The sequence below is a fragment of the Poecilia latipinna genome, unplaced genomic scaffold (assembly GCF_001443285.1).
Source record: "Poecilia latipinna isolate Pla-1442-1.1 unplaced genomic scaffold, P_latipinna-1.0 Scaffold749, whole genome shotgun sequence".
Lineage (NCBI taxonomy): Eukaryota > Metazoa > Chordata > Actinopteri > Cyprinodontiformes > Poeciliidae > Poecilia > Poecilia latipinna.
Genome location: NW_015113365.1, coordinates 43,242 through 61,300, shown reverse-complemented (window position 1 = coordinate 61,300; position 18,059 = coordinate 43,242). Strand labels below are relative to the sequence as shown.

The following is an 18,059-nucleotide window of genomic DNA, read 5'->3' as shown; positions in this document are numbered from 1 at the left end:
TTATCATTACTGATCAGTCGTATCAAGCAAGGAGACAGTCACAATATTTACAAGAGTCTTATTATCCATGATTGAAAAGCAGCTGCCATGAGGTCAGTGACACTTCACTGTTTATTTGTGCCTGCATTAAATACCTTTTTCAGAGCACTTTATGTCGCGACAGGCAAGCACACAATGTTCTCGGGCTTTTAATGGGCCAATGCAGAGTGAAATCATAATGTCACGCCTGCATCGCGCTTCTTTGACTAAAGCGAAGCATTGATTAGCGTTTCCGTGCCCATTTCACCGACCTCCCGTCTCATTCCCTTATTTATTCAGCGAGAGCATTAAGCTGCAGCAGGAACATATCTGATTCTTTCTCACTATGGCGGCTCGCTGAAGACCATCAATTATTAAGTTCCATAATGCTAATGAAGGGCTCTGACAGGCCTACCATTGCCAATGTTTAGTAGTGGAACAATAGTGTTTGATTCCTTTTTTTTTTTTCCTCGTGTGACAGCAAATTAGCAGACTAGTCAAACAGCCTGCGTCGCGTCGGAAAGGTTGTGACTCAGTCGGCGCCGCGGTCACCGATGTTGTACATGAAACAGGAAATGTCGCGTTGACTGCTTTCCCGTTTGAATCCCGGTTGCACTCCAGTGAACGGAGGCTGGTCGTCGTGGAGCGACTGGTCGGCCTGCAACGTGCGCTGCGGGCGGGGCGTGCAGAAACGATCGCGGACCTGCACCAACCCGGCGCCTCTCAACGGCGGAGCCTTCTGCGAGGGCATGTCGGTGCAGAAGAGCACGTGCAACACCGTGTGTCCAGGTGAGAGCAATGCGCTGCAGCATGCATGGAAAAAGCTGCACTCGCATTAAATCACAGATGAGGAATATTAAAATCTTTGGGCAGGTTGGGCTGAATTGGGCTGTTTGTCTTACCAGCAGCTCGGCGTTCTGCTGGGAATCCTTTGGATTCTCGCATTTATGTGGCTGCCATGCTTCTACAAAAATTACACACCTCGACTTTGTTGCTGAGCAACCTCACAAGTGGATCAGGCAACACAGCAAAAAAAAAAGAAGTCTCTAAATCTCAAAACTCTCTAGATCCCCATGCGATCAAGCATCTGTGTGATTCACTGGAACAAATATAATCTACAGTAGCCACGCCCTGCAGTCCACTGTGGATCCACAGGATCAAATGTTCTCTGGTATCAGTGTCAGATTTCCTCTACTGGGTTCTGACAAAAACAAGAAGGCTTTCATCAGGAGAAAGAACGTGTTAGTTTGCTTTTCGGACTCCAACTTTGGCATTTGCCTGGAGTTATTTATCAGCCAACATGATTGAATTAGGCTCAGCTCTTCTGCCCAGGGACGTCTGTGATCAAACAGAACCGAGAAGCAAAAAGTTCCTCGACTGAAAGTTTTCAAAGAAAAGGTAAAAGTCATCAAAATGTCCTAGTTTTTAATATGATGTTGCCATGTATGCTAATGGAAGGTAGATGAGCTTAAAGGACAAGAATAAATAGACACAGTAAACAACATTTAAAGCTTTAAAGTGATTGAAACTATTTACAGTGACATTTTGAGCTACGTTAACATGAAGGTTGAAAATACTTTTGCTTAAATGTTTCTGGTCGATCCTCACTGTTCACACTGTTACATCTGTCCAGAGTTGCACCAAATGAGCTTCTCACAGGTGCATCTTAATAAATTAAACTATAACTGAAAGGTTTATTGTTTTAAAAAATTAAAAATTAAAAAAGCAAACCTGTAATATATAAATGCATTACACATAGTGATGTACTTCAACACACTTATTGGTGTGAAGCTTATTATTATACTAATGAAAGCCCAAAATCTTAGAAAATGGTAATGTTATGCTTTGGGAAAAATCATTTGTAATACAAAAAGATTGTGTTATGGTAATTTTATGGGCTGCACAATCAAACATTTACTTGCACAAAAAGTCTTTGCCAAAGAAACTGTGCAGTGTGTGCTCTATCAAAGCATATAAATAAAAAATTTTGTGGAAGAAAAACATTTGGTAGGGCATCGTGAAGCAAAGAAAAACTTTAAATATTCTTTTTAAATGTGTGAAATGTGATGTATTTATTTCTTCCTTGCCTAAAGAAATTAAACAAAAAAAGTCTTAAACTTATTTATTAAATGCTACTTTTTGGGCTGTGAATTAAACAATTTACAGTTTTAACACGTCCTTAAAGGCAAGATGGTTTCATTACACTGAAAAAGGAGACCAAGTAACCCAGCATATTTAAATATGTTTATTTTAATCACAAGTAATCAAAATAAGTTTATTTTAGTTCATTTTAGTTGTTAAAGTCAAACATGCGTAAATAAGGTGAGTTTGACAAACTTCTTTATATCACTTATGACCAATTAACACAATATTTTTAAGTTGGCACTCCATTCTCTTTGTTCAGTGCAGTAAAAGCAAACAAAGAGAAGTACCATCTCACACAATATGATGGGAGTTTAAAAATCTTTGGACGGCTTTTGACCTGAACTTAATTCGCCTGAGTCTGAAACCGAAAACACAATTAAAATCAACGAACCTGGAAAACACAGACGACTGGCCGGAACAGCAGAACAGCCGGTTTCAGTCTAATTTGTGAAAACGAACGAGACGTCTTCCGACTTCTGCAACTAATCCTTCATCTGCTCTGCTGACGCGTTTGAATAAATCCCAAACTGTATGATTTCAACCACTGTACGGCCTGAAGAAAACATCTATCACATTCAATAAAACTGGCTATCAGGGAAGCCAGCGCTCTCACTCTGGGGAGGAATTCTTTCTCATGTCTGGAGACATAAAAAGGGTTCATGAGATCAGCGGGAGGAAGGGCGCTTACAGAACATTTGGAGGCGGGAAGGAGACTTGATTGGATATGGCACAAACAGAGTCTCTGTGCTCCGAGTCAAGAAGACTCCGAAAGCATCTTGACAGGCCGTGGAAGGAGCCGCAGCGGTTGCTTTAAAAGTGTTTCCCTTAAAGAATCAAACAACTTTTGAGAGAGAGTCAACTTGGAGTAGAATCTGTACTCACGAGAGGAAAAACACGGCTTTATTCTTCTGTGCGTTGCGTTTGTGTTTGCTCGTCTGTTCCCTGTCAATTCCTTATGCTAATGAGATGCATATTTTTTTCTTTCCTGCCTGTGTTTTATCGCTCAGTCGACGGAGGCTGGGGGGAGTGGAGCGAGTGGTCTGTGTGTAGTCCTGACTGCGACAGGCAGCGCGGCAGAGAGTGCACGGCTCCGGAGCCCAAACACGGAGGACGGCTCTGCGACGGCGCGGCTTCGGCAGCGGAAAACTGCACAGGCGGCCTCTGCACTCAGAGTGGGTAACGTCATCTGCTTAAGAAGTAAAAAAAAAAAAGGCAGTTGGGGATCATTACTGTCTGTAAGCATGATGCTTAAAGACTGTGTCATTATACATTAAATGTTTATCATCTTTGGCAGAGCAGGCTGGATCATGATCATCATTATAATCATGCTCATTACCAACACCCTCATCCGTCTTCATTATTCATCCACTTGACTTACATTAAGCACAGTGTGTTCAGGCAGGGACGCATGCACAAGCAGCGCCTGAGTGAACCGACTGCAAACTCTGAAGTGAATGTTTGTCTGCCTGCAGATCGGAAGTTGCTCCATGACGCAAAGCCACAGGGTGAGTTTTTCCCTCATGTCATCCAAACTTTGTAATAAATGTAAAACTTCTAACTTCAACTCCACTCACTGACAAAAAATGTCTCTGTCAGATTAGAGTATTTTGATCTGATGTTAATGGATTACTGTCTGAAATTACGTTTTCTTTTAGGCATTCAAAATATAATTAAGGCTTACCTCTGACCACTAACTGGTCAGGAAGTTTGATTTCCAATATGATTTCTGATATGAAGCAAATATCCATTGAGCAGCATCAAGCTGTGACGATGGTCTAAAAGGGCTTAAATAAATACCTGAGCGGGTGAGTGTAGTTAAATCCTCAGCACAAACACACACCTGCATGCAGTAAGCGCATCCTTTTAACTGATTCATTTAGAGACTGAAATCATTGATCGTCGTTAACATTGTATTGGATTACAAAAGAAGACTGGTGGTGATTGGACTGCTTTCACTGAACCTCAGAGGAAATGTTGGAATCACTTATTCACATTGTAGAGAAACGGCCAATTAACTGGAATATTCAGCTAATAAAGCAAATCAGCCAAATAAAGATTAGTTCAAACAGATTGAGCTTTAAAAAATAGATCTAGAAGAGCATTTTAAAAAGTTCCTGTTTCTGCTTACGCTCTGTTCTGTTTACTTCTGATGTCAGAATCTGAATCAAGAAATATTATATGTACAAAGTTTCAACAACTTCAGGATGCAATAAAAAAAAAACTGTCACATTTGCCAGTTTTTTTTTTTCCTGAATTGCCAGGGCAACAACCCCGAGCATCACAAGCTAATGGTAATTTGTTTTTCTGCATTCACATCCTAGTGAGGCATAAAGTTACCAATTTTTCTTATGTGTGAAGAGTTATTATAATACAGACTGCCAGAAGTGCAAATGCAAGTCTCATTACTGCAACTATCTCTTTATTTCTAACTCAGGACAGTGATTTCACATTTTGAGGTCAGGGTTGTTCAGAAATGTTTGTTTTTCTCTCTGCTGTAAAAGTTCTAGTTCAAATCTGACCCAAAATTTAGTCCACAGAAAAGTCTGAGTGAATTTTATTGACAATAATCTAAATGTAATATTTGATCAGAAGTTTCACACCGGGATTGACGTTCAGGTCAGACTCTGTAAAGGAGATGGGTTGATCTGAACAGGAAGTATTGCACAATCAGGAAATGGAGAGTTACCAGGCAGACTGGAGACTCCAAGTCGATCCTCCTTAGAGTCTTGGACCTCCATCGACTTGAATCCTCTGTGGATTGACAATAGAGGACTGGAGATTACTCTTTTATCGGGGAAGGTTTCGCCTGTGGGACTGTACAGAGGGGCATCGTTTTTACAGTGGAAATCAGGGCAGGAAAAGGGAAATCTTGACACCGTTAGAGGAACTTTTGGTTCTTTTTTTTTCTTTCAATAAACCAATACAGCCTGTTGTAGTACTGTTTGGACATTTCTCAGCATAATATTCTTGAGAACCACAGCTTTAACATATTTTCCATGTTGATTTCAGTTATTTTAAATGGTGCATTTAGTAGTTATGTGTAGGTATTTTGTATAGTTGGTCTATTCTTTAAAAAATATAGACATCCACACATAACGTGTGCTTTAGAATGATGTGAAACAGCACTAAATGCTGAGGTGGAGCTATTATTTTTCTTGCTCCAAATGTAAGACATAATTTTGTTTTGATTTTGTTTTTTTACAATATTGCTAAGCTATAATCATCCATAAATCTATTCAAAAGACTCAACATTGGATCCCTGCCATACTGCTTCTTGATCCTACTGGGATTATGGCGAGCAGCAGTTTTAGTTGGCTGGGAAATTACTGTCATCATGACTTTTTTTTTTTTGGACCATATGTAATCATTAATAAGACTTAATCCAATTTTACCCATTGTCATCAGTCTTTGCTCTTAATCCTAAATGTGGACGGGGTGCGATGTCCCAGTTGTTTCTCAGTAGTAGGCGGAGGACGAAGGGTTCATGGATAACTTGAGGGGTTTTTTGTGCGACACTTGAAAAATGAAGAGGTAGAAGCTGAGCTTGTACATCTGTTCACAGATGCACTTAGTCTTTTATTATTTCCTCATATAAGACACTTAATGAAGCAATAAGCCCTGCACTCTCTAATCTTAATATTTTCAATATGTAATCATCATCATTCACTGTCATTATTAGGCAGAAACAAAGTCAAAGTTGTTTCTGCTTGTGCATTATGATAGATTTTAATATTAATAGCTTTTTTTAATTTTTTTTCTAAGATGCAAAAAATCTCTGACAGTGGGCAGTAGTACAATATCTCAATTTCAAACATGTTAAAACACTTTATCATATTTCTCATTTTTACGTTATTGTTGTAATTTTTCTTCTCAATGTTATTAAAAAGAAATAACACATGCTGGAATTTGCTGCAGTATTGATGACCATTTATATAACACATGCAGACATTTTAAGTCACATATATTTTTCCCCCAAGGAATCAATAACAGCTGATTGAGCTTTCTTCTGCAGAGGAGCATCTCATGTCCCAGTGCAATCTCTTATCACTATCTGAATTTAGCACCTATACTGTTCTAAGATAACTAAGCAGGCTCCTGTTAAAAGCAGCATTTAAAGCATCTTGTATCAATACGTAGCTCCCCTCTAATAAGTCTCATAATTTTGACTTCATCCGGTTTGGCGTCCCAGGTCACACCTGTCAGTGGATATCCACTGCAAAGTCACTGGTTTATGCTTAATTGCTGTTTAGGGAAATGAGGAATTTGCTGCAGTGTCATTTTGATCCATACGGAGCCAGAAGCTCGTGTTCTCCTTACTTGTCCTTTAACAACAATCAGTATTTCCATTTGTCACCAACGGTAAGAAAAATGCATTCAGGCTTCCGTAACTTTCCTGAGCCCTCAATTAACCTGCCACTATAGCTGCTAATACCGCTTTGCATATTTTGTCAATTTTCTTCCCTTTGAGCTTCAGGCTACTTAGAGGATTTCTCAGCATGTCCTGTTTTTAGCACAGATCTCATTATCTTTCAAGAACAAGCTAGCAGCTTCTGTTTTCCTCTCGCTCTTTCTCTTTGTGGAGTTGGACGCCGCAATACTGGCGGGAGCAGATAGAGTGTAATCGTCGCCGATGAGCTAATTTAATGAATTGGTTTTGTCACATTATCCCAGTGGAAAGCAGAGAGCCTCCAACACCAGAGCCAAGCGGTGTTTGAAATGACAGTCAGGTGTTGGGTTGATTATAATCGCCTTCCTTCCGAGGTTCCTCATTAGTAGTCTTAACTCTGCAGAAAGGAACAATAAAATTGTGTATCAGGAGGCAGGCAATGGATAGAAAACAAAAAGGCTCTCATGTAGTTTGGAACAGAGGTAGATTTGCCTCCCGCCGACTTCCACAACTTTAATATTCTTTAACAACACGGATTCTTGGGCTTCTAAGGGAAGAAGCTGCTTCTTGTGTCCTAATTAGACACAATAACATTTCCCAGACTGTGACAGAAAGTCTAACTTTTCCCTTCTAACCTTCAAAGGAGTGGAAAGAACCAGTGATGTGGCCCTGTACTCAGGCTTGGCTGCGGGAGTGGTGACCGTGGTGCTGCTGATCGTCGCCGTCACTCTGTATCGGCGGAGCCAAAGTGAGTACGGGGTCGATGTCATCGACTCCTCTGCCCTCACTGGGGGCTTCCAGTCTTTCAGCTTCAAGACGTCTCGTCAAGGTAAGCCAGTGAGCGAGTCTCGCAGGGATAAGTCAGCTCAAACTAAACCTTCACCTGCGAGACTTCAGATTGTTTTCCAGCTTTGTTTTAGATCTTACCTGCTAATTCCAACTTGCTTTCCCAGAACTAAACATGCAAACTTCTGAGTGTGAACCAGTTTACATGATGTATGCCAAACTAACACTTTAAAACCTGTTAGATTTTTTTATAGCCACTTAAAATAAGTATCAAACCGGGCTGCACAGTGGCGCAGTTGATAGAGCTGTTCTGGGTTCTGGGTTCGATTCCCGGCCCCGGTCTTTCTGCATGGAGTTTGCATGTTCTCCCTGTGCATGTGTGGGTTTTCTCCGGGTACTCCGGTTTCCTCCCACAGTCCAAAAACCAAATTGTCCCTAGGTGTGTGTGTGCATGGTTATTTGTCCTGTGTGTCTTTGTGTTGCCCTGCGACAGACTGGCGACCTGTCCAGGGTGACCCCGCCTCTTGCCCGGAACGTTAGCTGGAGATAGGCACCAGAAACCCTCCTGACCCCACTGAGGGAGGGAGTGTGGATGGATGGATGGATGGATGGATGGATGGATGGATGGATGGATGGATGGATGGATGGATGGATGGATGGATGGATGGATGGATGGATGGATGATGTCCTGGTAGTTTTATAAATGCTCCGCCTGACTCAGGTCTTATTTATTTTTCCTAAATAAGACCTTTGCAGAAATATTCAGCGTACTGACGAGACAAAAGTGTTAGTAACAGGATGCATATGTTTCAAAAACTAACAGAGTTCCAGATAAAAAACATTATGGGTATTACGCTGGTCAACTGATTCTGGTCTAGTTAACCACAACCTGGACAACTTGCAGTAATTGATGAAACCATAAATTTATTTCTTATCAAAAAATCCTGTAGTTGAACTTCTGGATGTCATTTTTTTAAGCTCAAACCTTCTTAGGTAATGCAGCAGGATGAAGATCAGAAGCATATTAAATGGGAAAAAAAACTGTCTAGAGGGGCCTAGTCAAAGTACACTCTAAGATTTTATGATAAAGGCTGAGGCATGACTTTGAACAGTCGTCTGTATGGCTGATTCTACCTAACTCCTCCATAGATATGTACAAAACTCATTGCCAATTATCACAAATGGTTGATGTCACCATTTGCCACCAAGGGTGACACACTAGTTGTCATATTTAGGCGTGATTACTTTTTGTATACGGCCAGGTTGTTTAGGTCACTTCATTTGAAAAAATGCTCTATTTACACTGATCATCATGAAATAATTAATGACAATACAAATAATTTCCGAGGCTCTGTGCTCCAGCATGTAAGGTTTAACTTTCCTATGAGACTTGAAACCAAATGCAGTTGGTTTCCTACTTTTCAGAAATCAGGAGAGTAAAAAAGGAATATAGGTGGGGAAAAAAAGCTGTAAATTGTTGGTATCATCAAAATTATGTTTTGTGACTTCGCCATATGATGCATAAAAATAAAATCCATGCAGCCATCTAGCATGCTAGCTGGTTTTATGGTTTGAATGAGCCACAAGCAAAAAAAAAAAAAAACCCTCCAATCAAATCTGTTTTGTTCCTTATAAATACAGTGAGAGCATATTGCATTCTGAATGTCACTCTTTGGCTGCATAGACATTATAAAAAATGTCATTTCCCTTCAAATACCAGAAGAACACAAAAGTTGAGAGAGAAAAGACAGAAAAATGTCACTCTTGCAGATTGGCTTTGTAAGAAACAAACACAAAACACAAACCATCACTAGCTCTTTACTTTCCCAAAGATTAACAGTGAAGCAGAGATTATTTTAGCAAAGGATGAAGCATGTTGTCCTTTTCTTGTTGGTATTTATTTTAATTTGAAAACCATAAAAAGTGCTGGAATATTGATGCTAATGTTTCTGAATGAAAGCAACATCCACACAGTCCATACAGTGTATGCATTCATGTAATGTCATGAATTATGCATTCATTTCTTTGTGTTATGACATAACTAATGGGCATCAATTATTAAAATGCTTTAGGAGCTGGGATGAGACTGACGGTTTTTAATTTTTTAGTTTGTTTACTGGAGATTCTTAATGTCTGAGTCGGAGTAAAAGTGACTGATATAATGTGGCTTAATCCATAAAACATGCAGGGCATTTTGAATCTTATTGGAAACAACGCCGCGGCCAGACTCATAAAACTTTGTTGAAAACAAATGGTAAAACATATAAAGAATCTGTGTAATTTCACTCTTATCTATTATTACTTAGATATTTGTCCTCCTACCGCGGAGTGCATTAATCAACATGGTAGATAAAAGGCTTATGTTTAGAGTATGGAGCTTTTTTTGAACTTATCGTCCTGCGTTCAACAATCCCTGAATCAATTATTCATTGTAGCGGGATTAGAAATTCAATTTATTAGTGTTTCCAATTTCTTTTTTTTTTGTTTTTTTTGTGAAGTTCAGGGATGAAACGTTCATGCAGCAAATGCAAGAAAACATTAGAGTGTTCTAGCTTTGTCTGTGTATTTTTTTTTCCCAGACAGGCATTATAGTTGGCCGCAGCAGGAGCCCTCAGCCAGGCATAACAAAGTTCATTTTAATAACACCACAGGTGGCAGGGAAGGCTTTAATCTTGGTCTCTGCTTCTTGTGTTTGAACCCTCATAATATTCTGCATGTGCTCCCCTCCTGATATGCCACTCAGTTATATGCTGCTACAAGTAAAATCACAGCAATCAGTTACAGTTTTTTTTTTTTTTTCGTTTTTTCTTTCCAGAGTCGGTCGAACATCTTACACCGACATAAACTTTGCTGAGCTTGTGTCTGAAATCTTATTTCTTTCTTCAGTCCCGTTTCTTCTGTTGTCATTTTATATGAAATAAAATATTATTTTATCAAATCTGTCAAATAAAAAAGAATCCAATTTCTTTTTCGCAGACAATCCCGTCTTTTATGCACTATTTGAACAGACTTTTCTGTGAAAGTATTAAGTCACAACGTTATTTGTGAAGGTGTTCATACCCACTAAACATTTCACTTTACAGCTAAAAACATTTAGTCTAATTTTATATGTTATGCTCACTTAATGCCCTTTCTCTGAAATGATATTTTCTTCCACAGAATCTCATTTACACTCTCAACACTTTGACATGATTCTGCCACCATAGAAGATCACAGGTTAGATGCTGCAACAGCATCTCTTAAGCTAATTGCCTTAACTTGTGCAAGTTAAGACTTGTGGTATTCATGGGAGTTAAGGACCACAGTCGTCTGTGATGAGCTAAAGACTGTAAATACTTGAGACTCTCTCTAAAAATGGTTTTGGGGATGCAGCCGATCAACGCCGATCAACTCTTGGACTGACTGCTTTGCCAATGCTCGCCAGTAGCTTTGTCAAGTAGCATTGCGCCTCCCACGTTGCATTTTTTCCACTGAAAATTTGATGTGCTCTATCAGAAACATCTGTGACTAGACGAAACGTCCAAGAAAGTTTGGAGCTACGTTCTACCGGTCCATTGTACGATTCATTGACCATCCATGTGTATCACTTATGGTTTTATTGTCACTGATGAAAGCATTTAAACAGCTCTCTGTGATGGTCACAGGGTTTCTCTGCCGCTGTGCCAGAGTTCCTCTGTTTGGAAATTATGAATCCCGCTGAACAACAGACATTTCAAATATAAATGCCCTCCTCATCTTTTATTTGAAGCGGATATAAAGACAACATGCACTTCCCTTTCATTTCACAATCATGTGTTTCCTTGTGTTGTTGATATTGGCTGGAGGAAGTCGGTGCATCTTTCAGTGGAGGTGTCCTCTCCTTTATGCCCTGACATTATTACCATTTAAATGCAAAGATATAAGTTTTTGTAGCTGTTTTGAAAGTTGATTATCAGATAACACCGCCTACTGCTCGTGTTTGTCGTTGCTAAGCAGGACATTATTTCTGTAAATGCATGACATTCTTGGTTCCAGAGTGAAGAAATGATGGTCATTTCCACACAATGAGAAAAAGAAACATTTTATTGATATGCACTCTGGTTATATAAGTTGGTAATAACAACCCTCTTGTCTAAAGAGTCAATGTGTTGAAATGTCTTTAAAAGAAATCTAGCTGCTGTCCATAATTCACTCTTTCTTTGTGTGTGTTTCAGCAAACCCCCTGCTCATGAACTCATCCATGCAGCCGGATCTCACAGTGTCCCGTACATATACCAGCCCCATATGTTTCCAGGACTCCATTGACAAGGAGTTAATGGCCGAGCACTCACTCCTCGACCCGCTGCCCGATCTGAAGGCGAAAGGTTAGAAAACTCGACCACTAGTAGGAGATTTATTCTCCTTTCTTTGAATACATTTTATTTTGTCTCTAAAGAAACTTTTCATCCAAAACAACCTGATTCTCCAGTCCGTGTTCTCCGATGTGTTAGTGCTAACATCAGTCTCTCCAGGAAGTTGCGACGTTGCAATCACCACTATTAATGCAAATTCAGTCATCATTCAGACTTGCAATCATTGCACCTTTTCCTTAATTCTGACCAGTCCCCTTAACGTTTTCTGTATTTCGCTCTTTTCTGATCAGTCACTGCAACTTGAGTGAATTTTAACCAATCCCATTAGCCCTCTTCTCAACTCAACTTCCTGTTTCACGATGTGTCTTGAAAGCCAAACAGATGCTAAACAGTAACATTTGCCTTTTTAATTTTTTTTTTTGCAGTAACCATTTTGAATCTTTCCGTCTTGTCAACTTGATCAATATGTATTTTTTCTTTTTGCACTTTGACAACTCTTTGTGACATCATTTTATTTGTATTAAGAGCTATTTCAAGAACGTACATGGAAATGTTATTTTCACTTTAAATATCAACTATGTTGAAATTGTCAAAGGTCTTTCTTGCAGAGGTTATGTGCAGCAATGTAAACTTTTTTGTCAACTACCAGGTTATGGCAAAAATAAAGTTTAAAAAACTTGCTACTTTTTGAAAAAGTAAGTAATTTTAGGCCGCAACAATCGCAAAAAAAAAAAAAAGTCGCATCATCCTAGAAACACTTTAATATGCTTTTAATGTATTTTACACTTGCATATAAAAAAAGCTTTATTTGACGACACGTGTTCAACAAAAAATGAGAAATTACATGTTTTTGTTTGTTTTTAATGACTCGTTTAGACGAGGCGTACTACGAGATTCATGGTCATACTTTATATTCTCCCTGCAGGGGATCTTCTGACGTTACTAAATTTCCCTTTTTTGCAAAATTCTGAAAAGAAACATTAAGATGAGTTGAGATTGAATAGGGAAATTATTGAAATCTTTGAAAGATGACGGCGTGCTCCTCTCAGGTAATCCCCGACTCTAAACACGAAGCAGTCTGAGCACAGACTGTTCTCATTTGCGGTTCCCTGTTGGTGGAACGAGCTGCCAAATTCTGTCAGTCTCTCTCTCTCCACCTTCAAGAAACATTTGCAGACGGATTCTTAATAAAACACTCACGCCTCCTTTTCTTACACATTTAACAGTAACACTTCTACCTCACAGTCTTTTTTTTTTCTTCCATCTTTTAAATAGTTGAGCTTAACTGAACATAAAGGAGGTATGTTGCACCCTTTTTAACAAGTTCAAGCTAATTTCTTGAAGTTCTAAATATCTAAGAAAAGGAAGCACACTCTGTTTCAGCACCACAGCTTCTGTTCTTTACAAGGTTTTAAAATTGCTTAGATGTAACCTTGAGCATACCAAATCACACAGCCAATTCCACTCAATATCTTTGAAACAAAACAGTAAAAAAAAAACACTATGCTACGTGTGAAAAACTAACAACTTGTAGAAACTCCTTTAGCAGCAGTAAATTGGTGTGGCCATTTTCTGTAGGCTTTTATGTGGAATCTTTTGCAACATTGCTTCAGTTCTTTAGGTACTGCATGCAATTCTTTCTGCAAGGCTCTTAAGTTCAGATCAAGTTGAGATCTAGTACTTTGACTGGGCCGTTGGGTCACACTGATTCCACTTTTTTCGGTCGTGTTGTGGCAGAATTGCTTCTGTGTAGGAGATTGTGTCCCTAATGATGAACCAGCTGCGTACTTTTAGAATAACTTGGTGTACAGAGGAGTTTATGAGAGACTGAAGGTGCCCATGTTCAATAGTTAGTTTGTGTTGAAAAATGTGATTTGCTCTCCAGCAGTACAGTGCATTACAGGTTAGATTGACATCAATTATTTGTTTGCCTACCACAGATATGAACCGCAATATTACAGATGAGCCATATTTTGTAAAGCTGTTTTGATCCATAAGCAATAAGATTTTAAAAGCCAAGTCTGTGGAGTCTGATATGAACCTGGTTGGTTTTCTAAACATTTTACAGTCTGACCTTAGGAATCTATTTTATTGATGCTTCTGTAACTGTTCCTAATGTTCCTCGCTGCAGAATGACGGGCTTTTAATTGTTTGAAAACAGCCATGTGGCACTTTATATAGGGAGATACAATTGCTTTCATTAGTCTCTGAGCTGCTTCTGTTACCAGCTAAGCTCTCTACTCTGTTTTTCATCCTACAGGCTCATAACTTGTCTGTTTAGCCGTGTTTCTCTCCTGGATGAAACCAGTAAAAGAGAAGCTGCTGCTGTTAAGACGCTTTCAGAGTCACAGTCCGTTGTGACATTTCGCTCAGTAAAGCGTCCTGAAATGATATGTGTGGTGTAAACAAAATTGAATTCATCTGAATCACTTATGCCTTTGGTAAAACATATTGGCATTCTTCAGACCAAGATGCAGCCAACAGGTCTGGTTTTCCAGGGTAGACCTGACTGCTGATGTGTTAATCATGTGCTTTCAGCAGCAGCATGTTCCTGCTACTCTGCCTCTTACCTCCTATGAAAGCAGCAAAGCTGGACTTAAATTCTGACAGTTTCTTTCTTCTGGCCTAATATTATTTTCTGCAGACCTGAGGTCAGTTTAAATAATGTTAGGACCTAATAATAACCAGACCGCTTTTATGACGCCCTGAGATTTAAAAGCGCATAATTCTTCAATGACTGGCTTGCTATTTCCCGTGGCTGTTCCTTTGTCAGAAAACAACATAACACAGAGCCACTGTACTGCTCTCTTTCTACCTGATCTCTTCTATTGAGACAATTTTTGAGGGCAGATTGAGCAGCGTGACTCCACTCTGTCTTTGTCTTATGTGGGATGTTACCCTTTTGACGTCGGTGTAAACAAGTAGACATAAATTGCACTCCGCAACAGCCGAGGCACATAATGACCGAACAAGAAAACATGCGGTACCTGGCCCGGGAGCTCACACATCAAAACCGCTGCCCAGAAAACTGGTATTAAAATACGTGACCTCCAATTTATTTCTCAAATACTTGCAATTTCATGACCCGCAGCAGCTCAGCCACAAGCATTTGGAAGTATCGGCTGGGCCAGGTTGAGAAACCTCGACTCTGCAGATAGAAATGCTTGACTGGTCACAAGTTGTGTACCACAAAAAAATAAAATAAAAATAACCCCAGTCACATATCAGTTTCATAAACCTTGGGTTTCACTGTCAGGCAATTTCTCTGTCTATAAAGACTTCTGACACAAGGGCTGACATTAGGGTCTTTTGTTTATATGGATCATTTATCTGCTCTCAGTCGAAGGTAGTAACTAGTTACTTTTACATGAGTAACCATTTCGGGGGAAAAAGTACATCTAGGAGTGATTTTATTACACCTTTTACTTAAGCAGCATTATTATGGAGGAATGCTGCTCCTACTTAAGTAATTAAAAACAAGTTTTAACTTTAGTCCTAAAAAATACCAGTTTGAGCATTATGCTGGATTTTTGTACAATGGCTCCCAGGTGCAAACAGCAGAATGTACTGCAAACAAGAAATTTTGCAATTAGAAAAAAATAGAAGCGAAAACCTAAAATCTACAAGACAAATGCAAACCAAATGCTGCAATCACAGATAAATACCCACACATAGCAAAAACAGAAAGTAAGAAAAGCTGCAAATAAAGCTTCACAAAAACAGAAGTTCTCCATGCCACTAGGGGGAGTCTGGAGTAGATACTATTATTTATGTATTTATTTTGTTGCTCTATAGTATTATAAAAGACTATGTCATTAAAAACACAAGTATAACACCTTTTCATCCTTTCTCCAACTTTCTCCTGGACATTGAGGAAATCAATCCTGAGGGCATAGTGATCGACTCCCCCTGCTGGTCTGGAGCTCTTCCGTTCAGTGGACCGAGTTTTAAATATATTTAAGTATATTTGGATTAGATGCTTAAAAAAATAATTTGAGCTTCCAAATAAAGATTCATTGACATTATTAAATAAACAGAATTGATATTGACCTCGTCGGTAACTTCAACGATGTCAAAAGGAAAGTACAAAACAAGACTAAGAACAAAACAGATGTGGATGTTTGATGAGTTGACAAAGTTTTTCCGTCTTGCAAAGTTCCTCGGAGCAACATCCTTTATCAGAAAACCACAACATGGCCGATCTTGAAAATCTGCCCTGTTTTTCTATGGATTTGTGCCACCAGCAACAACAGCGGCTGAGAAACCGAAGCAGCTGTCACACTCTTTTAAATCTCCAACCTTATGTTGACACACATAACATAGATGTGTTGCGTGTCTGTGAATGTTAAGAAATGAATTTTACTTTGCGAAACATCAAGGCCTGTCACATCCGTGGAGTGTGTGTGTGACATGCTTTTTACTTAGAGTCTGGTTAGTTTGGAAAGCTTTTCTTACCCAACAAATGCAAATTTAAAAAGCCCATTTGTTTGACGATCTGAAACGTATTAGTGTGACACAAGAGAGAAAAACAGCCACTGCTAAATGCTGAAACTTAGACGTGAAGGATGTAAAAATCACCTTTTACATAGAATCTGCAGTGTAAAGACTCTACTTTGCTGGTTCTCTGGATGCAAAGTGTTGCTCTTCCCTCAGGCTCGTTGTTTCAGCTGGAGGCAAAATCCTTGGCAGAGGCAGGCTGGCTGCTCTTTCAGGATTAGCTTTAGTGAGCAGTCAGAGGGCGAATCACTTTACTACGAGCGTGTCATAAATGTAAACAAAGCTGCTTACTGAGCGCCGCTCGCCTTTTGTTCGGGTTGAACAGCTGTACTGACGAGACGTCAGAGGTCATAAGTTTACAGAAAGCAAAATTTCAAAGCGTTCATTGTTTCCACAGGGGCGACAGAAAGGGCAGAGTACCACGTCATGTCCCACCCTCAGACATTTCCACGGGGTTTGGCTCCAGACTACAGAGGGGTTGCAGTAGGGACAACGCTGGGCAGGAGAGGCAAAAACCTTTTCACTCCGCGGGTCTTTCAGACGCTCAGCAGGCCTCTGCACAAAGCAACGGCGGTGTTTGGCCATGCTGGAGGCAGGCTGGTGGTGCCCAACACAGGTGAGCCAACTGTGAGGCAATTTGATCTGATGCGACCCTCCTGGGAGCGTGAACTCGGGTTTCTGTAGGTGAAGGTGAATGTGGCAGAAGATTAAAGTTTTGGTTTTGGTCATCTACAAAACCACCATCATTTTTCAATTTGCAAATTGAGGTTGGTTTTTATGTTGTAATCTAACACAAAACAGTGGATGACAGTAAAATGGAAGGAAAAGTATGTGTGGTTTTGTTTTTTGTTTTTCATGCATTAATTATGATCCTTTGTCAGGATTTTTTTCCAATTTTTTTTTTATTTTCTTAAGGCATAAAAAGAAGGAAGGAAAAAAAATGTAATTTTTTATTTATTTTATTTTTTGTTTTTAATTTTTTTAGGTGATCAATTGTAATTTTCTCCAAATACAAAGTTATTTGAAAAATACATCAGTAGTATTGTTCTTTAGGGGTTTTGTGATCAATATATATATATATATATATATATATATATTTTTTTTTTTTTTTACCTGTCAGGGTCGTCTGCAGTAGAAGGAGGGACCGGGTCGGTCGGCATGCTTTTGTGTCTGTCGGCCATATTGGATGTAACAAAAATAATTTCTTGCATTTGCAGCTGACGGCCAGTAATTGATGGTGTATTTTATGATGCATTAGTGTCCACTTCAGTGGTCTGTGTGCATTTATAACATAAAAATCCACAAGAAGCACAAGAAAATGACCACTATGCATGAAAGGGTTAATGTGAAAATGTTAAGTGGACCAATTTGCTGTCTAAAAACACAAGATGTGGAATTTTGATTGGAAAGCTGGAATAACATTCTGATGCATCAATATGCTACGGCTGAATGTATAGCATTCGTTTCCTGTTTAAAAACGACCATCCAACCCATTCTCAAGTCTTTCGTAGCTTCTAAAAGGGTTTCCTCCAGTACTTACTCTGTATTTAGCTCTATCCATATGAACGCTGACCAGCTTACATGTCCCAGCTGATAAAAAGCATCAGCTCAACAGGTATGGCGTATACTGGCCCATTCAATAAATTAGAATATAATTTAAAAGTCCTTTTATCACAAGAAACATGCCATTTAAAATTAGGACATTATACCAAATCAATAAAATAAACTATCTTTAAAAAACAAAAAAATGTGGGTCTAACAAAAAAGCATGTTTACTTCCTACTTAAAGGTTTTTACTTTTAAAATGTACTTTTAATCTGACAAATGAGACTTATTGGGACAAATACTCTAATTTATTGAATATGACCACTTTTCCTTCCACTCTTTTGTTTTCT

General features: G+C 39.1%; 1 protein-coding gene across 2 annotated transcripts in view; it reads left to right on the top strand.

The window, feature by feature from the left end:
• The window catches only part of unc5da (unc-5 netrin receptor Da), a 226,422-nt gene that overhangs the window by 180,140 nt on the left and 28,223 nt on the right, over nt 1-18,059 (top strand). Inside the window, exons 6-11 of one of the 2 annotated variants that reach the window (XM_015045841.1) lie at nt 640-807; nt 3,171-3,335; nt 3,636-3,668; nt 7,194-7,298; nt 11,530-11,679; nt 16,562-16,780. In XM_015045841.1, the coding sequence (XP_014901327.1) occupies nt 640-807; nt 3,171-3,335; nt 3,636-3,668; nt 7,194-7,298; nt 11,530-11,679; nt 16,562-16,780 (840 nt within the window). Of the gene's footprint in view, nt 1-639; nt 808-3,170; nt 3,336-3,635; nt 3,669-7,193; nt 7,380-11,529; nt 11,680-16,561; nt 16,781-18,059 lie in introns of both variants that reach the window. The other variant, XM_015045840.1, reaches the window with a different exon arrangement.